The following is a 27,513-nucleotide window of genomic DNA, read 5'->3' on the forward strand; positions in this document are numbered from 1 at the left end:
GAAACATGACATGACAAGTATCATGAGCATTAATGTTACTTCAAAGTGTCATTAATGTTCATGACACATCCCATGTCATGTTTATGGCACACTCAAGTCACTCTTATGTAGACAACTTCAAAATAAAGTGTTACCATATCTTGCGTAAGTCACACAGGCATGTTCAAAAAATTGCCTAAGTCACATTTTATTTTGACTTAGGCATAATAAATCAGCTTAAGTCACACACTTGACATAGGCCATTATCTTAAAGGGGTAAAATCACATGATCTGATCAACTGAGACTGTAGGCGATTTTAACATAGGTGGCCGGTGTCAAGAGGCGAGGATTTAAATAACATTTAAATTTTTATTTTTTACATTGAACAATACAGACTGTATTCAACCGTACAGGGACAAAAGTAAAAAGACTCGGAGGCAAAGCAAGAACTTGTCTAGACAGGCGATTTAATTGTACTGTTTTTATTGCATGAATTGTAAATAGCTGCAGAGAAACAACGTTTCAGATGAGTACAGTTGGGTTTGAATCCTTCCTGCAGTGAAGAGAGATGGTCAGTGGACATTCAGATGGCATGGCTAACTTTATTCACCTGTCTCCTTGTCCGTACCACAAAACCAGCGCTTACATACTGCATTTTAAACCGCAACTATAGCACTGAGGGATGAGGGGGGACAGGCAAACCGTTCAACTTTTCAACACCTTATATAATTGGCTGTAAGTTAGTGCATGGACTTATCAAATGTGCTTCACTTTCTTAACACAGAAGAATTAAACGTGCTCAGCTGTGAGCAAGACATTCTGTGGCTGCAGCTGTCATTGTGGAGTAATAATACATCATGAAAGGTGGTTGTTATTGCTGGCTACTTGTTTTGTTTTACTGTGGGTGATTGTTGTCACAGTTGGGAGAGAGACAATAAGAGGATTGTGGTGTGCTTTGGTGTGTAACTCCCTCCAGCAAGCACTTAGCTCTACAGGTTTTCTATGTGCAGCTGCTCAGTCATTTGATTTATCAGAATATTATCAAGTCAATCACAAAAATAACGCAGAGAATAAACCCTCCAAATGCAGTATACAAGCCCAAACTCTGTGGACTCAGACCAAGAACAATGACTCCATCTACAGGTTAGTTGTTGTACTGCAATGACACAGGTGGTGGGGTTGACATATTGAAGTATTTGTTGCTTTGATAGTTCATAAAATAAAATAAAAATCAGCTCCCTTTTAAAGGTAAGTAGACCAGCCACATATCAAAACAGAATTCTCATCGTAGGACTTGTAAAATGGTCGCTCAAATTTTTCAAGGTAACTTGGTCACTCAACTGTCACTGAAAAAAAACAAAACAATGAAATAATAAAGGTGATAATTTTACTGTATCTGAACACCCCACCCTCCCTTCAACTTATCCTACTTCAAATATAGGACTCAAAAGATACAGGCTCTATTGTTAATAATACATTTATCCATACTATGTTCATTTAATTAATAAAAAAATAAATACATTTAACAAATACAAATGATTTTGCAGTGGGTAAATTACCAAATGAACAGATTATCACCCACATTTGTATTGTTAACACATTTTTTTCAAGTGTAGGATTCTTCGATAAAACCACTATCACCGCTTATTAATTTAAACCTGTAGCCTCTACACTAGTGTGGCTGTGCTATTGAGCTGGGTGAGACATCAGGCTCCATCCAGTCATCTATAGGGCTGTATGTGAGCATTGGCTCACTAAAGGCTAAATGTTAACACTGTAGCACACTCACAGAGAGCAACCAGAAGTAAAAGTAGATGCTGATGATTTATGTTGGCAATGGGACCCGAACCAGCTCTTGACTTTGGCCAAAAAGCTGAGGGCACAAGATGTGCACGTTTACATGTCTTCAATCGGTATATCTTGTAAAAAGGTAATATGAAACATTTTCTTTTTACTTGTATTTTTTTTTTTTTTTTTTTTACAGTTTTTTGCTTATGCGTTTTTTTCTACAAATCTTTGTATAACCTGCTTAGACATAACAAAACAGATTAAACAAACAGAAAAATCAACCAACAAAAAAAATCTCATGCATAAGTTATGTCCCACTCTTACTGATTGCATTTGTAAGTTACCATCTTAATAAAATCTGCGTACTTGTTTGTCTGTTATTCAACAAGACATTTTTGTTTTTGTACATTTTCAGCCATTTGCTTTTTTCTTCTTTTTTTTTGTTAAAATTTTTCATCCTTTTTTCCAGCCAGCAGTTCCAGGTATTGCTCCAGAGTCGATTCCAGACACCCGACATGTCTATTCCTTTACAGCAGGAGGCGCAAGAGGCATGTTGTGTAGGTGCTGGCTGTGGGAAGGAAAACTGCTCCATTAAAGACTCTATTGGGAAGCAAATGAGCATTTATCCTTTGTGATTTCAGTTCAAGTCCAAGAAATTAAACCCCATTTCCTATAACAATTCTTTTTTTTTTTGTTCTTTTTTTCCTGCTAGAAACTGTTGCTTGTCACCCCGAAAAGCTCAATGGAGAGACAGATACTGTAGATGTTTTTAATACTTCTAACAACCTCCTGAGGCTGGAGTCTGGCAGCAGAAGTGGGACAGGACAGTCAGTCAGGTGCAGACAAGGAAATTGAGGGGGGTGGGGGGGTGGGGGGGAGACAAAGTCACCCCTATCTGTAGAGGTCTTCTTGTGTAGAGTCTCGCACATTTTTCCTCTTCTTGCTGTTGCCCTGGTGGTGTGGCTTGTTGCTCTGATGACTTTTGGTGTTGGATGAGGAGCTCTGCTGCCCGTGGTGGCCGCTCTTATGTTGAGAACGAGACATCCTGGCCTGGAGAGAGAATCCACAGAAAAAACATCAGAGTTCCTCGAGACTTCCATTGGGCAGTCAATCAGGCTGCAACGATTTACCAATTTGGTAATCAATCTAATTTGGTAAAGTAATTTATTGCTTTGATTAATCAATTAAATCGGATGAAAAGATCAAATCTAGATTTTATTATTTCCAGCAAAAAACAAAAAATATTCACCATCTGTTTGTACAGTGCTCTTTTAATCATTTACAGTAACATTTTAGCTCGTAATAACAGTTTAGTTGATATTTGCCGAAGTACAGACAAGGCCACTACAATTTTTTTTAAATTAAATAAATGAAGCAACCATGCACTGAGAGTTGAAGGGAAATGTAAACGAATATATATTTGATCAGATATTGTTCAAGTTTCTTTTAGGAAGACATAAAGGACTCACTGACTTGACTGTCTCTTACTAGCAGCATGAAATATTCCAAAAAAGTGATACATGGAGCTGCTCGTTAGGGTTAGGTAAATCTGCCGTTTTAGGCAGATTTGTATTCATTTTAACAGATAAAAGAAGGATTATATAAATTGTGCAGCAATTAATCAAAATGCACACAAATCTGCTGAAGAGAGCAGATTTTGCTAACGCTGATTAGCTGAAATTAGGTTAGAAAGACTCTGGGGTATAACGTATGATGCATCAAAACATAGACCCAACTAATCAATTATGAAATTAATCTATATTCTTAATGTATTTAATTTATTTAATCAATTAGTTGTTGCAGCCCTACAATACCATATACTGCAGGTTGGCAACAATGGACACATATAATGAAATAGTTTTATTTAATAGCATTTAATCAAGCAAAGTTGATAAGAAAATGCCACAAAATGTGTTGGGCTATTATCTGTTTGTACATGTAAAGTAAAGCTAAGTGTACCTTTCCTCCCTTGTTTCCAGATGGAGTGCTGTTAGTGTGGCTCTGTGTTCGGTTATTATTGACAACAGCAGACTTTTCTCTGTGGGCGACTGAGCCCTGGCCAGACTGCTGCTTGGCTGTCTTACACGGCGTGCCATCAGAGTCCTGGAGAAAACCAAGAACAGAGTAAACATTATGCCAAAAACATTTTGTCATCATGAAGTCTTATAAAAATAATCACACAATGTTTAACCCATTTAAGCCGGGAAAGCATTACCGTTTTATTAGTCGTTTTGTAGTATTTGTAGGTTTTTTTTCACCTATTTTCGGTCTCTTGGCCAATAAAATGCATCAGAATACACGTGGGAGTGTCGCAATGCAACATGGGACTTTTCCAGAACTGAAATCATGGCGGAAGACGACTATAGCGGAGGGAGCTCAGAAGTAAGTGATGAAAGCGATCTTGATGAAAACAGCACCGGCGATGTTATTGCTGATCCGGACTTTGAACCCTCGGAAACAATCGACCGGCATTTATGGATGAGGAATATGTTTTTAGACGACATATTTTCACCGAAGAACAGACAGATTTGTGGCCATCTGGAGATAATAACAATAATAATACTAATTGATTGTGATGATGATATAAGAAATCATGACTGTTTATGTCTTATATTACTTTATGCGTCTTTGAGTACCCTGAAAAGTGCAATATAGATAAAATGTATTATTCTTTATTATTATTATTTTTATTACAGTAGGCTAATGAGAACTATGTCTATTTCTTCCAATGGTCATATCATGTTTTCATCTTGCTGATGGGCATGTATTAGTATTATGCATAGGATTTTTATTCAGTCATCATCACATACAGGTATAAACAGTAGCTTACGGTCTATATACTAGTGCACTTTATGTTGTTTTATTTAGTAGGCGTTGACACTTCTGTTGAATTTCAAGAAAAACTTCAGGTTTTAGGGGGTGATTTTAAAATCGCCCAGAGGTTTTACAGGCATTTTTTCCAGGCATTTTAGGCCTAAATGGGTTAAAGGCTGTGTGTGTGTGTATGTGTGTGTGTGTGTGTGTGTGTGTGTGTGTGTGTCAGCAAGACTGACCGCATCGCTGGAGCTGGAGGTTGTGGTCGTAGAGGAAGGCGACAGTGGAGAGGAGGAGGGAGAGGAGCGCAGTGAAGGGGATGGAGAGGAGGAATTGGAGGAGGTTTTGCTGTGAGGAGCCGACGGTAGAACTACGACAATGTCGTCATCGTCATCTGGAACGTTGTTGTTGCACTCAAACAGTAGCTGGGACTCAAACAGTGTGACATCATTTCCTAAAGAGGGATAAGGCAAAAAATGTAAACACAAAAGTCAACTCACTCTAAATTTCAGGTTAAAGAACCCTACTACAATAGTTCCAACATTCAAGAAATATTTCATGGATTTTAAAAAAAGAAAATCATATCATAAAAAGACTTACTGTTGAGTGGCAGATCATTCTGAGACGGGCTCCCCCAGTTCTTTCTGATCCATTCCCTGTACTCATCCACTTCCTGTGTTACCCTGATTATTCGGCCAAGTATGCTGTGATAGGATACAGAAAGATAGAAACCTGTTATAACAGTGTTTACACCGCATTCAGAAAGCAAATGTTACTGGTAACGACCTGATATTTTCAGTGAGATCAAGTTATGCCAACCAAGACAAGCACAACTGATAATCTAAAATATGATTGAAAACCATTGACTGTATAAAAGAAGTCGAAGTGGCTACCAGGACATCACCCATTTCTTTGTGAAGTACTGTTTTGAAGTCTGGCATTTTGGTTATTGGCATCTTGTCTTTGTGGAGCCAGAGATTACCATCAGACGAGAGTATGGATCTTACTGAAAACCATAGAACTATGCACGACCAACTAAACTGACCCGTCTTCTGACTATGCTGTGCGAAATCGGATAATTGTGTCATAGACACAATGATGATGCACTCAGACTTCTTTTTGCAACCAGTAGGGTCGCCCCCTGGTGGCCATTAGAAAGAGTGCGGGTTTAAAGCACTTCACATTGGCTTCACTTTTCAGAGCTGGTGGCTACTCATTCCACTTCTTCTTACAGTCTATGTTGACGATATTAGATTAGATTTTATTTGTCATTGCACAGAAATACAACGAAATTCAATGCACTCACGTACTGGACTCATAAAAAAGCATAATAAATAGTAAATAACAAGATACATTCTTACCATCTCATCTCAATAAATAGTAAATAGAAAAGATACATTCTCATTCTCTCAGCACTTAGTATATTCATGTCATTCATTCACTGTACCATCAACTATGAACACCACAGTGACAGTATGAACGAAGCTGTGATTGATCAACCATAAATCAAATCTTACCTCTCTGTCTCATTATTGGGATAGTACTTGGCGATGGGTGACACAGCGTGGCTGAGCACCACGTAGGCGTAGTCAAATGCATGCTTCACCTGCATGGCACCGTATGAACTCCGACCGACATCGTTATCTGTTGCACACAAGACAGATGATCAATTTGTGTAAATATGAAAACCTGACGTGGCAAACCCTTTATTCTTTGTGTTCAGTGTTCCTTACCTGGCTGGAGCGGGTCCTCAATGTAGAGCATGGAAGGCCTGTAGCCGTCCATCATGTTCTTCTGAACCTCGTCTTTGGCAACGTAGCAGCCTCCGTCTTTTATCCTGATTCCTGTTTTCAGGTAGTTGAAGTTGCGACCGTAGAGCTCAAAGAATTCGATGAGCAGAACGCCGATGTTGATGTTGGGACTGCACACATCCTCCCTGTAGTGAAGCTGGAAAATACACAGTGCAAGTGGTTGTCAGAATTATTGCAAATGATTACCTGGGATATCCAAGTTTAACATGTCACTGTTGAGACTTTTAGATGATAATTTAGCATTACAGTTTTTACAACATTTACTCTTCATGGTCAATAAGAACAAACATTATTCAAGACAATAAAACAATGAGTTGATAAAAACATTAATAGCTCATGTTCATGACCAAGTGTATCTGACCTGTAGGAAGCTGACAGCCATGAGGAAGAGACTGTAGGAGCCAATTCCACCAGTAAAAACCTCATTTAGGTCCCTCTGCAGTAGGAACTGCTTCAGCACCAGGACCAGGTAAGGCAGCACAGGGTATTTCTATAGGACACAAAGACAAAGTAAGGGCATAGAAAGGAATACATGATGTTGCCTACAGCACCCTCTAGAGGAAAAAAGGAATTATAGCATCATATATGTGAGGCCCACTTAAAATGTTCACATTCTGTGACATTGCTAGTTCAAGAGCGTTATAAAAATAACAACTCTTAATGGGTCACACAAGACAATAAATCTAAATTAAGCAATGCTTTATAATCAAAATACTTCCTGCTAGGTTTAGCATTTGTTAAAGGTGCTTTATGTGCAATTAGGTACCATATTGATTTCAATATTTCAGGCTTCCCTACAACCTTAAAGATTTAAGAGCAATTAGAAAAGCCAAAGACAGTTTTTGAGGCAATACTAATATCAGGGTTCGTACACTTTTTAGCAGTGGTTTTCCATAACTTTTCAATGACTTCTCCATAACCTTTCAATTAATTTTCTGTGCTCTCTTTTCTTTGGCAGTGCGATCTACTTTACAAATAAAAATCAAATTTAAATTCAATATAACACACACAACAAAACACAGAGTTGTTTTAGAGGTAAATGCAGAGATTGCTTGCTGAAAAACTGTCCCTGAAGGCAACACGCATCAGCGGTTTTACGTGAATTTACCTCTAAAACAACTCCGTCTGGTAACTTTTATTATCTCATAGCGTGGTGAATAAATGCAGGTCACAACTTGTCCACCAGAGCGTTTTGGAGTTATGGGATTGTGTATTTGATGAGTTTAATGAGAGAGGGAAACTCAGAAATCCAATTAGCCTCCCTAGCATAGCTCTGAGCAGCTCACGGCTCTGCTCCGCCATTCTAAAAATAGCTGGCACCGACAATTAAAGGTAACAAACGTACTCCTAAAACTACAGTATCGGGATTATTATATTATTTTTAATAGGCCTATTTTACACAATCTAAATACTATCCAGCAATATTTCAATTAGTTTTACAAAACTTTAAAAGAGGATTTTATTTTTAAATAACTTTTCAAGGGCCTAGAAATTTCATTTTCAATTTCCATAACTTTTCCAGGTTTCTCATGACCGTATGAACCCTGTAATATGTAGAGCACACAAAGTGGAAAAAAAATGTTTCCCCTATAGGCAAGCAGCAATAATGCTCAAACAATGTTTATACTTCAGACAGTCACAACACTGGCTACAGGTGTTAATCATGGAGGTTATGTATTCCAAGAATACATGAAAATACAGAAAAAAGAGTTTGTGGATCTTTTCAAAAAATTTGCTCAGCTGTTGTACCTCTTTGAATTCCTTGATGAGCCGGGCAGCTTTAACGCCACTTTTCACATTGAAGCTGATGTCCACTTTGACCTCAGTGAAAGAGTCTGTTAGTTTGATGATGGGAACCTGGAACACATGATACAGAAAACTGAGGCAGTCGGACAGGAGACAATATAACAATGACAACAATCAAATTCTTGGCTCAACTGCCTCCTGGCATTGTGCTGTAAGACACTTATAAATAAACCTGCATTAGCTGCACTTCAAATCTACTGTAAACCAGAGAACAAAACACACATGCAACCATAAACAAACCCACAATTACTGATCCCCAACTAAACCACTTGAGCCAAGATTTAACATGCTAATCTGCAATTTAAAGTCCCTAACAAAAGAGTTATTTTCCTTTTCCTCCTTCAAATCCTTTAAGTCCTTCAAAATATAAACTTAGATGAAAAGAAAATCCAATCTATGCAAGGTTAAAAAATAACTCAAAACACAAATAGTAGGTTGGGATTGGTTTGAAAAACATGATCGGGAAGAGTTGGGATCCAAAGCAAAGACCTCACTACACTGTCTCACTAGTAAATACAAACAAACAACACTAATTTGGATGAACGCCTCAAAGTGATTCCCTGGGCACAGATGCCTGAATACAAGGCGTGTAGGCTAACCAGTGTCGTCAGGGCTTTGGTACTGTCACAACAGCATGCATTGACTTGACTATCACTGTCAGCGTCCTACTGACTAATGACTGACGCTGTGATTGTTGACTATAATAAATCCTATTTGCCACGAATCAGACAGATTTACAAGGTGCAACAATCAATTCAACTGAGAGACATTTTCAATACTTGGCAACAAAAAAGTCTTACAACTTTAAAAAGGGTAAAACAAACAACAAATGTACAGGTAGTTGTGAGTAAGTAAGATCTTACTGTGGCCTTGTCCAAAACTTTGATGGAGTTCTCATCTGCGACATTCCTCTTCCGGAGAGCCTCTTCCAGCGTCCAGAGTGGGAGGGTCTCCCACTTCCCAAAAACTACCAAGTCAATGTCACTGGTGGAAGAGAGACATGACAGGTGTCACTTAGGTCAACTATATAACACACACAGGAGCAACTTATAGAACAGCACTAGTGGCATGGATGTGAGCATTTCTTTTTACAAGCATAAAACAGATACACCTTTCCACTATAGACACACACCAACAGCTGATGTCCTGACTTGACTGTATAATACTAAATAAGTATGTTACTTTTAAAATGAGAAATAACACAACCTTCCTCCTACAATCAAAAAACACACTCTTGCCAATGTCAACACAAGCTGGAAAACTAAGTGCTGTGTAAGTTACATTAAAGTCAAGCTACATAATATTTCAGCATTCACCAATGTACTGTAATGCAAGACTGCTTTAACATATAGCAAGGGCTGCTGAGATCACAATTATTTACACAATTAATCATTGACTTTGGAAACACCATGTATTTATTCAACAAAAAAATTCAAATCACTTAAGATATCTTCAATATTACAATAAATAAACTGAATTAAACTGGACCACATATTTGGTAGTTCATAACCGCAACCTAATGAAAACCTATTAATATTTATACAATATTTTGGTAAATTGTATTCAACATATTCCAGCAAAAATAGGCAAAAGCGGACCACTGTAAAGAAAAGGCGAGGTGTGCTTTATTTTTGACAAAATAAAATGAGATCATCATCGTTGACAAATGGAATGTGGCACATTAATCATATCAAAAAAGCATAATTGAAAATATGTTTTTTATTGATTGCCCAGCCTTACTGCAACAGCTTGCCTATTGTGTTTCTCTGCATTGTCGTAAGTAAGCTGAGGCATTATGCAATGGTGGTTTTCTTGAGGTGGAACTGATTTTGAATACAGTAAAAAAGAAACCCTACAGAAGTCATTTTTAAATATCATGCACATGGTAGTTTAGACAGGTTGTTTTTCTTGTGCATGAACAATGTACAGCTTCAGACAGAGCTTCAGGAAGCCAACTGATTTGTACGTACTATTTTAGCAGTGTGTTCACTAATCACTACATAATGCTAGACTACAAACAAACACAAGTATACATGCATACAGCATAAATCACCTGTATCTTGTAAGCTAAATACACTCCCTTGTATCTGGAAAAACAGAGGCACACAGAAACAGACACCACCCACTGACATGCATGCATTCGCTGCTAGCTTAGTTCCATTAATGTGCTCAGTGTGGTGTCAAGAGTCCACTAATCTATGTGGCATGTCTGTGTCCTGCAGGTATTTGTTTTGTGTGTAGGTGGTTGTGTGGGTGTGTGTTTGTCGTAGGCCTCTCTCAGAATAAAGTTTAAAAAAAGATCCAGGATCAGCAGCACTAAAAATTACTAAACTACTTGATGCACACAACAAAAGCAAATAAATATACCCTGGCTAGATGGAGACAGAGCACTTTCTCCAAAACAGAGTTAAGTATTTTCAGTAGGGGGACAGTTCACAGTCACAGTTTAACAAAGAAGAAAAGACTGGCTGGTTTAGGAAACTACTGCTTACCTTGTTGGCAGATACAGACCAGTGCTGAAACTCCCAAACACCTGGACCTGAGGACACACATATAGATCTTTTGTTATCTATAATGCACATCTTGCAGAACAGCAAAAAACATTCTACTGAACATGCTAAACAAACAAAACCTCATGTTTGACAGTTGATTTACCATTTTTACACTACATCGTGGATTGGACAGGTACCAACATGGTGTTGAATTTTCCCACGCTTCACTAAGACCAAAAACCTGTTCTCCAAGCTACAGAAATAATATTCTACGGCTTCGCATAGTGTTGATTTAATGACAAGTCCAAACATACTGCACAGGTGTGGTGCAAAAACTGCCTGTCATGGGTAAAAGGGGTGTGTAGTGTTAATATTTTAAAACCCACAGTTTTTTTCAGTCACAACTCAAGTGAGGGATCAAAGAACAGCGTGGTTTCGATGAAACAAGCAAAGCATCTGTTTAATGTTGTAATTATGTAATTATGTAGAGCTATTGTGCAAATCAAAACTTGCACTTTTTTTTTTTTTTTTTAACATATGAAAGAGTCCTTTTATCCGATGATCTCTTAACCTGCACGCCCCGACTCAGCAGCACACAAATTGGAGTGTGAACAGAAATAGAGTTAAGCCCTCAACGCTACCTTTACTCCCTTAAACCACCTCCCTACATCCCACATCAAGTAGTAGTATAAACTCTGGTTTACAGCCCAGTCACATGTCCAGGGCTAAGCAGATTACAGAGCCCTGTTTGTGAATGAGTGTATAGTAAGTCCCGAAGACTTCTGTGAATAGTGAGGTAACTACGAGTTGTCATGAAGGTGGGCTATATTTGATCTTGGTGTAGTCAGTGGCAGGTTCACAAAGAGTTTCAAAAGCAACACTTAACTACAATAGAGAAGCATCTTAGACATTTTTTGGTAAAAATGTAAGGTAATGTAAGGTAAAAAAAACTTCTTAAGTGTCCTTGTTCTATTCTGTGTTTTTTTATATTGTTGTTTTTATTTATGCTACCTCAGTATTTTATTCTATTGTATTTTATTGTACTTGAATACCGGACTGCTATGACAACCGAATTTCCCTTCGGGGATGAATAAAGTAATCTATCTATCTATCTATCTATAGGTGACCTAGACAAGCTTCCATAGATGGCCATTCAGTATGGCAACAGAGGTAAGTTGGCTCATTCCCCCTCTCTCAGTATTGTTTATTTTATTGATTTGTTTTCTAGTAAGATATATTGTAAAGTTTATATCGTGACTTTGCTAAAACATTACTGAAACAAACACTTAGTTGTATTCAAAATATACATTATAATCCTGCACTTAATATACTCGTGTTTTTTTCCTTGAACAATTATTCAGTAATATAAACTAATTCATAAGGAACTGAACAATTAGGGATTATTAATGAGAGTAGTAGTATCAATAAAATCCTAATGATATGCATCCCTAACGTCTATGCATCTAAACCCATGAATTAAACAAGCATCATGCTGAGCTGATAACCAGGTTGCCCTTGCCCCCTCCTCAGTGGAAAAGGAATAAAACTTAGCAGGCTTGGGACAGTATTGCGCTCCTTAATTTAGGAACAGCTAAGCTCGGTGGAGACACGCTTTAAAGCACACTGCTCTATCATCGGGATCAAAGTCAGCGTGTACAAGAATGCCTGAGGTGGAGCTGATAACATGGCCCAAACAGTGAACTGTGCAGCACAGAGATAACAGAAAACAACAGGATGCTTTATGAAAAGGCTGAAGCTGCCCTCATTATGCTAGCTCATACGCCAACAGTGGTAATTGAGTGTTGTAAATTACAGAGGCCACTGTGTCCAAGGTGGCCACAGTACTCAACCAGTGAAACAAACAGTGTTTTCAGTGTTTGACAAACTATTTTCACCATTATACAAATCTATATGTTTATGTCAAAGCAATACAAGCTCTCCTGACGCCAAGTGGTTTGCAGATTACACCCAAGATTTTCAAGCAAACCTGGGGCAATTTTCAGCCTGATTATCAGTGGGAATCTAGTCTGTCACACCCTGTGAACCAAACACAAAAAAAGTTTTTGCCATTGAGATCGGTATGTACCTCAGCACTGGGCCACAAGTCATTGATGACTCCCTTGATTCTGTCCACCACCTCCAGTCTCATCTTCTCCTCCTCCGGCCGCGGGGAGATGTAGTCATAGAAGTCATTGACCTCCTCGTGCAACCTGCATAATACACAGAACAGTGTTGTGAGAAATCTGTTAAATAAATATCCAGACCATCAGCATTTCCAGCTGATAAACAGCATCCAAAGCTTCAGTGGAAAAATAGAGACAGGTGCCAAACAGATCATTTCAGACAGAGGGTGAATACAGGTCAGCAGGCATTTTTTGAACAATAAAAGCATGTTAACCCTTTATCAGGCAAATAACTATATTTGGTAATTAGAGTCAGGTAATATTTCGAGAAAAAAGTTGCAAATTTACTAGATTAAAGTGGCAAATCTACAAGAAAAAAAGTTGCAGATTTAAGAGATTAAAAGTGGCAAATCTGCGCGAAAAAAGTCGCAGATTTACGAGAAAATAGTGGGAAAAAAAACAACTTTTTTCTCACATATTCACCACTTTAAATCTCATAAATCTGCGCATTTTTTTCTCGTAGATTTGCGACTTTAATCTAGTAAACTTTTGTCTCAAAATATTTTCGTATGTTTTTTTTTTTTACACATTCTGGCTGTATGTAATATCCTCCAATATTCTCTAGGGTTGAAATTTGGAATTTGCAAGTATTTCAATGAGTGGTGAATCTGGGAGAAAAAAGTTGCTTTTTTCCCCACTTTTTTCTTGTAAATCTGCGATTTTTTTCGCACAGATTTGCCACTTTAAATCTCTTAAATCTGCGATTTTTTCTTGCAGATTTGCCACTTTAAATCTCTTAAATCTGCGACTTTTTTTCTTGTAGATTTGCCACTTTAAATCTCTTAAATCTGCGACTTTTTTTCTTGTAGATTTGCCACTTTAATCTAGCAAATTTGCAACTTCTTTCTCGAAATATTACCTGAAGTTACCAAATGTAGTTTTTTGCCTTATAAAGGGTTAACATGTTCTAGTGGAAACCCAAAATACTCGTATGACCCTTGAAATAAGCAAAACTGTACCCTTTAAAAACAAATTAATAAAGTAAGTTAGTTTTAACAATAAAAGGCGACTGAGGTTTAGCAACATCCCATATAGCACATTCGTTTTAGCCACGAGACAGAGGAAAATGGACACAACCAAAGTGTTCCTGTTTTCTTAGTTTATTCTGTGCACCCCTGCTAGCAGAGCAAAAAAGACAATACCCAATGCCAAGGGGCCGGGTGCCAACAGTCACTGCCACAGATACAGATGTCAGATATTGAGTCATACTGAGTCGATGACAGAGATTATAGCCGTTTTCTCACCTCACTACTTGCATACTTCCTCACAAGGGTGTCCGTTATCTCAAACTATTTACAATGTCCAATACTCAAAGCACTAAAATCAAATATACTCTATATGTTTGGAAATGGGAGTTTAATATCTGAAAAAAATGAGCGAATAAAGGCTGTGATGTGTGGTTCACACTGATGTTGATAGAAATGGATCCCACATCCCTGACAGACGCAGTAAAGTTAAGATCAACGCATCCCACACATTTCTTTCCTAAATATTGTTATGGTGTTACTATTAGGCCACTGAATATAGAAAATTATGACACCGTAAAGAAATGACATTTTGAGTTTGGGACGGTTTATATTCCTCTGGGGCTGTTAAAATTGTGTTCCTGGGCAGTTCTGGGTCAGTGGTGAAAAAAAGATAGGAGACCTGGGACCCACTCAAATGACCACCTGTGGATCCTGGAGACTCACTCCAATATAAATCTAGCATCACTATCACTTGCAGTCCAAAAGTATTAATTTATGTAACAGCAGAATGAGGGAAGCACTAGGGTGCCCCCTGCTCTCTGAATATGTCAATTATCAGCTTTCCTGTGTAGGTATAGGGGATTCATGATTATCAGGGAAATCATTGGTCAGAACATTAATTTGACTGATATGTTGGAGGTTCATAATAAGTAAAAATATATATATTTTAACGGGCAAAAGGGGATATTTTTTACCAGGCACACAGTGAAAAAAAGCTTCCAAAGGCACATTATGACAGCAAGTTTTATTTTCCCAAAGAGTTGTTTTTAACATTAAACCAAACCAACCATTTCTTTTTTGGTTAAACAGTAGGGCTGAGCAAAAACAAAACAGGAACCCCTACTGTGTGGCCCAGAGTTATGACAGAAAAAAAAGAAAAAGAAAAAGAAAAAGTGTACTCAGTGAGGGCAGGCTAAGCTACACTACCGCATTTGTCCTTGGAACAGGTCGCTCTGCCCACATGCGCTGACCTTTCCAGTGACCACTTTTGTCTACATACACATAGACTGAGGGAAAAGTCTCTGTGTGTGGACAAATAAGAACACAACATGCAGGCACACACGCACACAAGCATGTACATATGCACATGTGCACAAACAACCAGATCAGGCCAATAACTCTGGCAGACGATAGAGGAAGAGAGAGGAAAAGTGATGTTTCTGCTTCTTTTAAAAAAAAAAAAAAAAATAAAGTATAAATAAAGTAACAAAGTAAATAAAGTAACAAAGTAGAGCTTGCGCATACCACAGAAAGTTGGACAAGACAAACACTAGCAGCAACCAACACTGACTGACTGTTGTTTGGATTACACCCCAATCCCCAATTACACACACTGTGTGAGAGTGTCTAGTGTCTGGGTTTTATGTAACAAGAAACACTTCACCTGACAAGAGTCGAACTTGACTGGGTTTCACCTTTATTATTTCTTGAGTCTCAGACACTCAAGATACAGACATAGCACTGAAAGGCTGCTGGTCTACTAACCATGTAGGGAAAATATATGCAGAATATTTCATCTCCCTAGGAGTGCTATCATGGTCTAACTGAGAATAAAAACAAACCTCCAATTTCCTGCTGCCAAACTGCTAAGGAGCCAACAGCACGCTAAGATCGTGAGCAGACCGACAAAACAGCATAAAAAACCCAAGACCCCATGCAAACACGTGCATACTGCTACACTTAAACTGACATAAGGCTTAATCAGACAACTGTACAGACGTTTTTACTTTTGAAAGTATCTCAAAACAAACATTTATACAATTTTATCGACAAATTGATTCGTTGATTTTATCAACAGATCTGTAAAACTGGGTTTCTGGACAGACAATCTTCCTTCTTTTGTTTTTTGACAGATGAACCTGTTCAATCTAAATAGCCAGTCATCATGATAAGTCCATGACAACAAATGTTCCAGTGTTTCATCACAACCGTTACACAGACACATCCTTAAACTGAAATGGTGGTTGTTGTAAGAAAGTAGTTTCATTTTTTGTTAAATTTGTTTGTGTATTGTCAAGAAAAGGAGAAAAAAAACAGCTTTCATTTGTTGCTCCTCCTCTAATATGGCAACTGACAACCACTCTAAATTTTAATGACCTAATCTCTTTTCCCTGTGCATAATACAGAGACTGCAGCCTGTGTCACAGAACAGGTTTCATTTATGGGGAAAAGAAACTCAGCAGCTACAATCTGCATAACAAATACATTAGTTTTGATTTGAGAATGCAGCTCTATGTGGCTCAATTCTGTATAATTAAGGCACATCAGCCTAGAGCCTAAAACAATTCAAGTGTTGTAATTGAACTGAGCAATTCTGAAAGGTTTGGGGCACATGTGATCCCTTTAGCTCGATTCAAATCTTCATTAACATCAACCTAAAAAGAGGGCATTTATCATAACATTTAGAGTGCAACATAATAAACTGAAAAGCATTTACTGGTTTAAAAAAAAAAATTGACATCCTGAGCATTTCCACTCCACAGCTGCACCACTAGGTTTTATTTCACAGCAAGCAGGCCACTACTACTCCCTTGTCATCACGTGTTGGGAGCAGCCATACAAATCACATCTCTCCCCACCTTCTTGGATCAAGTTTCATCTCAGTGTGTGCCTGCCTCGGGAGCACATGGACCCTTGGCACTGCTTATCAGATAATCCCACTTGCCTATATCATAGCTACATTATGTAATCTCAAGGAACAGATTTCCACAGCTAAAGCTTCCGTGAGGAAAAAATGTTCTCTGTCTTCTATTTGGCACTTCTTCTTTTTCAAACATTCCCTGGCCGACTGTTGTATGTAATGAAAGTACTGTTGCAGTTTAAGCTTGTCTTTGAGCTGATTTGCACTGAATATATGAAAAAAAAAATAAATGAGGGATAGCAGTGCAAGAGGGTGACGGGTTGTAAAAAAATGTTAAATGCTCTTCTGACAACAAGCCAGAGGCACAAAGACTGTCCATGCTCAGATGATTTGTGGATTTGGGCTTTTTTAGTCTATGTTTTACAGTGTTCACACTTGGGCCAAATTGGGGCTTCAACACATGATCATTTCCATAATAATGACTTAAACAATTAATGGATAATCCAAACAGTGCAAGTGCAAATAAATCTTCTGTTTTTGAGTTAACCGATACTGAACTAGTTGCGGTTGTGCAATATTAATCCCTATAATATATGAACTGATTTATGATCAAGCATTGCTGTCAAAACATTGCCACAAGTGTTAACTGTTTTTATCAGGCAGTGCTGTGCATTTATACTCACAGTACAGGCATGACAACACAGTGATGTCACCATTCTGTTCAATTTTCTCAATGGTCATAAAGAAAACCTTGTTTATTACTTCTCAGCTATTCAGGTTACACCATTCCTTTTGCTTCTTTCATCTTTCAAAAATACAGTTTGACTAAATAAATTAGAAAATAATTTGGCATTGTTTTCAGTTCAGAGCTCAACCTGAGTTTATATATGTTATCGGGTAGGGCTGCAACTAACGATTATTTAAATTATAGATTAATATTGCCATTATTTTCTTGATAAATCAAATATCCCAGATTCTTAAAGTCCAAGATGGCACCTGTAAATGTCTTGCCCCGTCCAAAGCAAAACCCAAAGCTTTTGCACTTAATATGACAGAAAACAGAGAAAACAAGAAAATCTCCTTATTGGGCTGAATAAAAACAACATTTCCTGCCATTTCTGGTTATCAAAATAGTTGGCAACTACTTCGATGAATCGACTAATCATTGCAGCTTCATCATTGCGACAGGAAACTTCGAACAATGCAGCCCTACTGCCAGTGCAATCCTTTTTTCAACTGTATATTGCATGTTGTCATGTCTTTTCATCATGAAATATTGCTGCACAATGAGCTGCAGTAGGCCCCTCGACACTCCCACAGAGCCTCCTCATGAAAGCACCGCACCATGTCAGAGAGCCATAATTTGGCCTTATGTGGCTGAAAGGAGGAAGAATGGGAAGGCAAAAGACATTGAAATTATAAAACGGGAGATGGCAAATGTAAAAAGAGAGGGAGGAATGAGGGAAAGGTGAAAGACAGAGTGAAAAATAAGAAAAAATTAACAGGTAGAGAGCCAGATGAATACACGTAAGGTGGAACAGAATACATGGAAAGAGAAAGAGAGAAAGAGGATTGGGCGTGGTGCTGAAATGCCTTCATGTGAACGAGAGCCATCTGTTAAGTTGGGTAGGATGAAGGAAAAAAGAGGTTATTGTCGCATCACACTGAGCAGTACTTACTAGCTGTTCAGATATTTTGGCACTTCAGCACAAAGGTTCTTTCAAAGCGCCTGTAGCATAGCTTTAGAAATGAATACTTAAAAATCAGGCATGCTGGAACATAACATCCATGTTTCAAGAAACACCTGCCCGAAGCAAGAGATGGTTGATTGATGACTGGCTTTAATGAAGAGAACAGTGTCCCAGTGTCATGCATTGGGAGCAGGTTGGTCATGATGAAACGGTTTTGACCATTGTTGTGACCATATTGTCCCTGAAAGAGTCCCAAGATCATTATCCTATTTTCATTAGGACTTGAAATTTTGGGCCTTTGCAACAAAAGCATTGAGTGTGTGTTATGTGACACTGAGCCATCCAGGTTGACAGGGGTGCCAGAAGGCAAACAAGTCACATCGCTTTTGAAAATGAGGACAACCACAAACAGAGGAAAAGGTGTCATGTCTCACAGATGGCAGAATCATTAATGTTTCATCAATGAACTGATCTGGGGTGCTAAGTGTTAGCCACTGGGACAAGCAGACTCAGGTTTCACAGAAGCCCAGACACTGCTGGCTGCTAGTGGTAGTCTTGGTCATGCCTGAGTGATGCAGCGGAGTACTGTGGTCAAAACAGGAACAGCTGGACTATAAATATGGTAATACAAGTGTCAGGATACACATATTGTTCAGTGGGTTTGTAGTACCGCACCTAGAGCGTCAATCTTTTGTTTATGTCCAAGCTTTCTGAAAACTTTGTAGCACCATCAACTGATCTGGGGCCTCATTTATAACCAATGTATATGCACAAAACACTTCTGACTCTAAAACATAAACTGACCCATGTGTACGAATGTTTGAGACAATTGGCGACGCAGATGGTGAGGTCATGAATTGACGCCAGACTGTGTAATGATTCCTCTCATAAATTAGATTTAACTTAAATGTTAATATAACTGCAGTATTAATTTTACCTGCACTTGTAGTGAGCCATATTTATTCCATAAGCACATATGCAGTGTGGTAACTGATGACACAATCATTATCAGTTGAGAAATCACATTAAAAAGCATTAAAGAATCGCAGAACAGGGTAACAGTAGTTTTTTTTTAATTCCTCTAATACTCTGCATATATCACCACATAAGATTGTAGTTGTCATAAAGTTTTAATGTGCAATAAACAGGACTGTGCAGGGGCAAAGAGCTAACTGGACACACACACTCGTCTCTTCTGACTTCTGCCGTCACCACATTAGGCACACCTTGCAACTTTCACGAAAGTCTGTATTGCTGTAGATCAACGACTTCAACAGAGTAGCTTGTGACTCCAGCAACTCCAGTTTCACAGCAGCAGCGAAAGCAGTGTCAAGTGACACATGTCATGCTACTAGTATGTAAGGGCAAAAAAAAAAATACAATTTAGGACAAACTGTCCTAAAGGACATTGGCCTGTTCTTTTTTTTTTTTTTTTTTTTTACTTCTCTTCAAAACAAGTATCAGTACAAATGGGAAGAATAACCTAAACCAAATATAACACACAATTTCACCCCATCATCATTTTCACATAGAATTGTTTAATTTAGCATTTCAAGTTTCTTCCCCTCTGCTATGGAAGCATTTAAAAAAAAAAGCTGTAACATTTAGCAACTTAAACCATAAAAAATGTGTAACGGCAATACTAAGGCAGCATCAAAAAAGGAAAAATAAATAACTAAGGCCAAGATAAAAGGAAATAGTCTAAACCCAGCAGCTCTGTACACATGCTGAGAAGGTCACAGTCTGAGCACACGCTATGAAAAAAACCCAGAACACTGTGTCGTTCGCTGACTGCATCAGTCTGGAGCATGGGAAGGCTTTCCATTGGACAGGAAGAGGGGAAAAAAAAGAAAAACACATTCCTCACTACACATGGGAAGGCTGAGTTATGGAGAGCTGCCCACACGTGCTGTTCAGACGGGGCCTGTTTCACCTACAGTCCAAATGACCGGCATGCAGGCTCTCCACAGGCTTACATGCTCTGGCTGAGAGCCAGCCAGCGAGCTGAGAGGAGAGCGTGACATAGACGTCAAAGCCAGTAGAGGCCAGATGAACCGCAGTTCTAATAATGGAGCTTCAGTCAAAGAGGTGCTATCTGTGTGCTAGTGCTAGGAGTCGTAAATCTACAAAAGACAGTGGCAATAAATGGTAATAAAAGCATGGGCTAGGGCTACCCATCAGTGAGCGATTAACCACACATTTCATTAGCCTGCAAGTGATGTTCTGCTTCAACGCTGGAACTAGCTGCGAACCCAGTGCTCCACTAAAATTAATCAAATAGAGCTTTGTCTGTCATTAGTCCCATTTTGGGCCACACAAGCAAGTTGCTTTCCATGAATAAGGCATTCAACACAAGTGAGGAGGTGAGGTTACAATGAAGACGTCAGAAGAGAAGAGCTCATGACTTTGCATTCACAGGCAGGCTAGCAAAACAAGTAGCTCACACACACAACTTTACACACAAGATCTATAGTTGCACAAGAGCAAAGCTAAAAAAAAAAACCCCACTGGATTTTCCCAAATGTGAAAGATAGTGAATTGTCCATTTTGTGGTGGAGGGATACATAAATTGAAAGACCAAAAACTTTTGTGGGTAAACTAGCAACTAAACTAACTTTATTAGAATAATGAACTGGCTGACCTGGCAGTCCAGGCTGAGCAAACATGAACATGACCCAGGAGTGCTGACAATATACATTTTTCAAACCATAAAACCCATGATAACTAATCAACAAAACTGCAAAACATGACAATGTCTTTGAAGATCGACAGTTTGCTATCGGTGCAATGTTCAATAAAGTTTCATTTGAGGTGAAAAGAGCACTGACAAAATGCCTGTAGCTGCCTAAAAACATGAGATTTGAGCATGTCAAAAGACTATTTTTAAGACTATTTAACACTGTCTACCAGAGGACCAGTTAGTTGTTAGCAAGTTAGCTACTTGTTAGCCACTTGACAACTAATAATGCATATATTTCTGATGTATCCACATTCCATTATAACCCAATTATTATCCTGTCAAAATCTTTAGCTTAATTTACAAAAATATATAGTTAGCCCTAAACTGACATTTGGATTTTTTGACTTATTGGCAAACATTTGTATATAGCTGTATCCACTTTTAACTTCTTAAAGGCTCATTTTTTTCAGTCAGTCAGCTTATAAAGACTTAGTTTTGGGTTAAGCTTGTTTGTAGAGCATCCCGTTGTACAAAAACTTTTGGGCATTTGTCTGGTTTTTGCTTGTAGATGAAAATGGACAAGGCAGTACGTCCACAAAATGCAAAGTCAATAGAGAAGGATTAATTGCAATGCATCAAATCACCCCTAGTGTTTCTGATGATATGGCCTGTTATTCCAGTGTTAAACTGGGGTTGTTTCTTCTACTTGGAAACACCAGAGTTTTGAAGAACTAATCTCAAATAACTTACTAAATAATTAGTGGTTTGCACAAATAAATTAAGTAAACATGAACATTCCAGGGAGGTAATTTAGAACAGTGCTGGCATCATTACACAGAACAACAACAGGCAAATCTAGTAAATCCACTTATCACTCTGAATTCACTCTCTCACAATGACTCTCTGTTATAAGATGACTGGAACTTTGGAACTTTGGAACATTGCATCTTGCCTACACAACAAATACCCACAACACCAGATCAGAAAACAGTTTAGCAGGACAGAAATGGGCCACAGCGCTCCCAGGCTACACTGACTTCCTGTGCCCATATAAAGAGCCTAAATAACTGTTGTACACCACCAGAAAATGAGGTGGAAACACTCCCTTGGAACTCCCTATCTGATTGGACACTGAAGGGGCTCGGGTTTCTCTCTCAGAGGGTCGGCTTTGTTTTGTGGAAGTGAGGCCGTGTGGAGCATGTAAACACTGCTCCTTTTCCATCGGGAGGCGGGGCCGCTTCCTTGGACATTCTCTGTCCCACAAAAACTGGAGGAGCGTAAAACACAAATAAGCACATGCCTCTGCCTCTCGAGCCAACCCCCATGGCCAAATATAGTGTAGAAACTGTCCCAGGGAAAAACATATTTGAACTTACTCCCACCTTCACCCTTTTTGCTACATGAACATTTCAAATGCAACAATGATCCCAAAGTGCGTCTTTGCTTGCTCCTTAAACCAGTCAACCTGATTAAATGGTCAAGCCACATCTTACTGCCTGCATCCAAATATATGAAACTAAAAAGGGAGATCAAGCCTAAATGTCAGAAAAGGTCCCAACATTATGCTGTGGTTACAGCAAAGGCAAATTGAATTTTCACCTCATGTTACTCACAGAAGTTTGAACATAGGTCAATTGTTTTTACTAGCATTACGGGTATGGATACAAAACTGTTTCTTTCCATCATAAACCATGGCTGAAATGACCACCACTGCTGCTTTGTGCCTGCTGTGGAAGTCCTAGACATCAGAAAAACCAAACGCTATTGTGTTGTTGTGACATCCGGAGGCCCACATAGCTCAGTGAAATTCAATGCAGACAACTTTTAGAATGCTTGTTTTCTGAATGGAGTTTGGATCAAGCAGGTCTATACTACGCAGGAGTATCTTAACGCTGATAGGCATTCATAGCATATTTTTAACTGCAACTAATTGCCACAACTTTGTATGTAACTGAGCCATACAAAATGCTCAATTTGCATTCATGGTGTCTTTAACCAGGCGCTAATCCCGCATAGGAAAGAAGCAATAGGCTACAAGGGGTTTTGCAAATTTGACACTCATTAACAACCTGCTGATGATGACATGGCTAACTGCAGTAAATTACTAAAAGTATCCTCAAGTTGGCTGATCGCAGATGTTGTACATGCCCATTTAATAACCCTGGTGTTTGGTAAGCTACTCTTCTTCACATCCCACATCCAGACTGCATATCCCAGGCAACAAAACATGTATTATGGATGGAGATTTAACCATGTTATTAACATAACTTATCAGCAGGAGCTTTTACATCCACTATGTATACATGTGCATTTCGAAATACATTTCCTATAATGCCATGGAACATGCTGGCATTGGATCTTTAGACAGAGAGCCCTCAGTGGTGTTTAGTGTGATCTCAGAGGTTCACGTTCTGGTATTAGCAAAGCTAATCACTAAGGAATGTCCTTCTGCAAACACAGAGCTTCCATATTACTATAAATGAGGATCAGCCAAACACTGTGCTCCACTCTCTGGTGTTCTACTTGTCTTCACATGTCTAACAGAAAGGGGCGGGGAAAGGGCAGATCTCTGCACCTAAAAGGTCTTTCAAACAGAGCCCAACCCACCAAAATATTTCTCTTAAGTCATAATATCTAAAAGAACCACTGGTGAGGAAAGAAGGTCACTGACGTAGTTATAAGTTAATAAATGTCTGCTACATTTCTGAAACCATGTGACTCAATACTTTTGCCCAATGTTAAAGGACAGGTATGACAGCTAAATGTATCTGATCTGTAACGAATCAAATGTCACTGAATGAAGCGAAGTCTGTAGTTTGTGATTCACTGAATCATTCACTGGATTAAGTGGAAGCATGGTTCACAAACTGATAAAAGCAGATCCACATGAAGCTTGAACAAAAGTTTAATTTTGAATATATGTATGCCCTGCTCGTTTGGATTTGGTCAACATTTCAGGAACAATACCTATTGCCATGATGCAGAGGTTATGGCACAGAAAAGAGTTACTTCACCCTCAGCTTCTGTACAGTTGCTGTGACTGCAAAGTTGCAGTAGCAATTGTGATCAGCCAGTCAGTTATAGTGTCTTCAATGACGACAACTTTTCATTGTTTAATAAATGTCAAAACCATTAAGATCAGTCATGAAGCATGCCTTACATTTTCTCTGTCCATCAGCATGCTCAGTATGTTCCAAACCCTTATTTTGTCAAAATAAAATGCCTGAATTCACTTCTTCAGTGTTGACCTGTTACACTCCAACAACTGCAATTTTATGTGTGATTTGACAAGTGTCTGTCTGCATTTTCAAACTTTTTACAATATTATAACTGGTCATCATTGAATTACAGTGTTACCAACTAAATTTAGGTTCATCACAGCTGCTGTTCATCAGAAAGCAGTGAACTGCAAGCATGTACTACCACTTTTAATCCTGTCAATAATGTTGAATGATTCAAAAGAATCAGTTACCTAGAGGAATCACTCTGCCAGAAAATGTTGTTAAAGCTTTCAGAATTCTCCCTGCAGAAATCAGCATGTTCTTCTTTGTGGGTGTTTGTGTGTGCCACAATAATTGTGTACATATGAGAGCAGATACAAATGTTGTCCAAACTGCAGTAGGTGCTGTGGAGAAATCTACAGCAAGCATGCTGAAAAGAAAGCAGGATAAACAACATGTTGCAGTTCTCTGTTACGATTTATTATTTCCCAATACATAGTATATTAAATGCTGTATGCCAAAAAGGTACCAGGATATCCTACTACATCCAATTGTAGTTTGCCATATGCAAGCCAGCATGCTTTCCTGGCTATTGTCAACCACAATCCCTCACACAGCATATTTTTGAGCCAGAGGGTCAAAGTTCAAGGTGCCATGTTATAATGAAGTAGCATATCCAAATTGTATGCATACTGGATCCAAAAGCTGGAGTACATACTAAAAGTAAAAAGACAAAGTATGAGATTTGCAACACACCTAATACTTCTCATTTTGAGTGACAGGTGCTTGATCCAAGCAGCAAGTACGCATTTATATTATAAATACCTTCTTGTATGTTGTTTATCTGTGCTGGCTCTGCAAAAACAGAGCCAGCACAGATAGCATTCAACAGGCCAAATACTCATTTGTCACCCTAGAATACTCCAAGTAGGCCAACCTGGTTACAATTCACTTGTTATCCCACTATATCCCTTCATCTGCTATTAATCAGCAGTGTCATGGCTGTATTCCTGACTTATGCCATTTGAGCAGAGCGTTAAAAGTATTCCTAAAATTGAGGTCATAGTGAACTCACTGACCTTTGCTCACAATAGTGTATTCAAAAGCAGTTCGCCGACTTTGGCAAACACATTAACTGTTACTTCCTCTGAAATACAGCCAGCCTCATATCTGTGGGCTTAAGGAAGCTGGAGGAGGACCAATTAAACTGTCCACATCTTGTAAAAGTGTCACTCTTCTTTGGGATGACACACTGTTACATCCTTCATGCTCTCTTCTCCTTCCATTTAAACAAATTGTTCAAACAGCACCTTACCTAGCAGTGGCACACTGCAAAAGAGTACTGTGTATATGCTCCTTTATTCAACAAACGTTTGAATACCATAATAACAGCAAGCTAGAATAAAAAATGTTCAATGGTGTCTTGTTCCGTTTTTGCAGAATTACAGAAAATTTGTTCAAAAGCTAGTCATAAGAAAACTAAATGGTTGAACCTCCAGGATATATAAAGATTTGCTTCAACTTGTATTTGTTCATGCCAGGGCTTTGGAAAAAATACCTAGAATACAAAATTGCTGGAAATATTCATCCATGCATAATTCATAAATGGTTTCTTGAAATCAACTGATTTTCATGTAAATCATAATAATAACTCAAATTGTTTCAGGAACAGACTTCTTGTTACTCTCCTATACCTTTCTCTGAAAGACATTTCACTAAATGATCTGCACCATAACCATGATGTGTGGGCTAATTGGTAGATAAACTCACTTTCACAGGTCATTTTGGTGTTACTATAGAAAGTCTGTCGATTCAGTGGGTGTGGATGAAAAAGTGGGTGGGGTGACAGCAGGCTTCCTGCCTGTCATTTCACTGTATGTGTTTAAAATTGGTGAAATAACAGTTCATTAACTCCTGGTTTACATGCTTGCTATGTGGGAGTGTATCCACTACCAGTAGTGGGGTGTGAACTTAAAAGAGACATCTAAATCAACTTTATTAAACTCTCTCTTACCCTACAATTCCTTCAGAGTAGTTCCTGACTTTCCATGGCGTGCCCGTGTAACCATCATAGGCTCCTGTGTTGGAGCCGCTGCCACTGTTCAAGAGGCTGGAATTGAATCCGAAAGTGCTAGCTTTGTTGTCTCTTTTTCTTTTGTTGGGGTGTCCGTCCGTCAGCCCCCTCCAGAGCACCGCGACCACGCTGCCCTGCTGCTGCTGCCCCGCTCCGCCGACACCGCCCCTGCCACCGGCTCGGTTGTTGTGGTTGCTATTGGTTTCCAGTGGTATAAAGTCTCGCTGTGCTGTTAATTCCCCGTCCCCCATTGAGGTCGACATCCCCTGAGTCCTGCCTTCACCGCTGCCGGCGTTTGAGTCCAGTGCCCCGTTTCTGCTGGCTAGGATGGCTCCCGACGCCCCGTTCACGACCGCTTTCAGGCTCGACGTGCTCTGAGATCCGCTGCTGTAGCTGTTATTTACATGCAAGTACCCGAGCCCCTGTGTCGTCTCCCAAATCTGCATCCACAGGTTGTTAGCAGGTCCACGTTGTTCTGGTTGAAACCAGGCGATTCTCGGATCCATCAAACGACACTGTAGGCAAGCCGCCCCCCCCACCCCACCACCGAGCAATGCTCAGCTCGTGTGCAGCTAGCCAGGTCGCTAGCTAACGTTAGCTAGCCTGCTATAGCCTCGTTATAGCTGCTGCTGCTAGCTGAGCTTCTCCGCTGCCCGTCACTTCTAGAATCTGGTAATAAAAAATAAAAATAGAAAATAACCCGTCCCTTAATGGTGACGATATGCCGCTGTCAACCGTTATCATCCACAGAATATACGATAAGAGTGTGAGGCAAGTGTTAAAAATGGTAGCTGAAGCCAAAGTTGAGGTTGAAGACTGGAGAAACGTGCAGCTGCTGCTTGTCGAAGTGCCTCTCTGACCCTTTCCCCTGATCGTGGGTCCCTCAATGGCGGAGTATACTGCCCTACTGCGCATGCGCGGAGCGAGTGTAAAGGGGGTGGAGACACAGTGGTTACGCAACAGACAACTGTTTTATTGTTACATAACGACGTCTGATTTACACAAAATCTACCCTTGCAATGAAATGCTATCTAAGTTTATGGATATGGATAGTAAATGTGTCTTCTGTGATGTGGAGGAATCTATTGCTCATGCATTTTGTGAATGTAATGTTTATCTAACTTAGTCTCATACCTATTCATAAA

At 39.1% G+C, this 27,513-nt stretch overlaps 1 protein-coding gene across 1 annotated transcript; it reads right to left on the minus strand.

The window, feature by feature from the left end:
• Positions 1-446: 446 nt before the first annotated feature.
• On the minus strand, positions 447-27,255 carry tent4b (terminal nucleotidyltransferase 4B). Its single transcript, XM_059352984.1, has 12 exons — positions 26,309-27,255; positions 12,778-12,901; positions 10,692-10,738; positions 9,063-9,183; positions 8,143-8,250; positions 6,755-6,883; positions 6,316-6,529; positions 6,100-6,226; positions 5,183-5,286; positions 4,822-5,036; positions 3,728-3,871; positions 447-2,818 (listed from the first exon to the last, which is right to left on the minus strand). The coding sequence occupies exons 1-12, from the start codon at positions 26,872-26,874 to the stop codon at positions 2,660-2,662; spliced, it is 2,058 nt and encodes a 685-aa protein (XP_059208967.1). The 5' UTR covers positions 26,875-27,255; the 3' UTR covers positions 447-2,659.
• Between the last annotated feature and the right edge of the window lie 258 nt (positions 27,256-27,513).

The sequence above is a fragment of the Centropristis striata genome, chromosome 2 (genome assembly GCF_030273125.1).
Source record: "Centropristis striata isolate RG_2023a ecotype Rhode Island chromosome 2, C.striata_1.0, whole genome shotgun sequence".
Taxonomy (NCBI): Eukaryota; Metazoa; Chordata; class Actinopteri; order Perciformes; family Serranidae; genus Centropristis; species Centropristis striata.

Excerpts from the sequence above, each read along its gene's own strand:
- tent4b (XM_059352984.1), bottom strand. The coding sequence starts at position 26,874 with ATGGATCCGAGAATCGCCTGGTTTCAACCAGAACAACGTGGACCTGCT. Across the intron at positions 9,184-10,691 it reads GGTCTGTATCTGCCAACAAG|TGACATTGACTTGGTAGTTT; the intron begins GTAAGCAGTAGT and ends CTCTTCCACCAG. Across the intron at positions 2,819-3,727 it reads CTGGAAACAAGGGAGGAAAG|GCCAGGATGTCTCGTTCTCA; the intron begins GTACACTTAGCT and ends TTCTCTCTCCAG.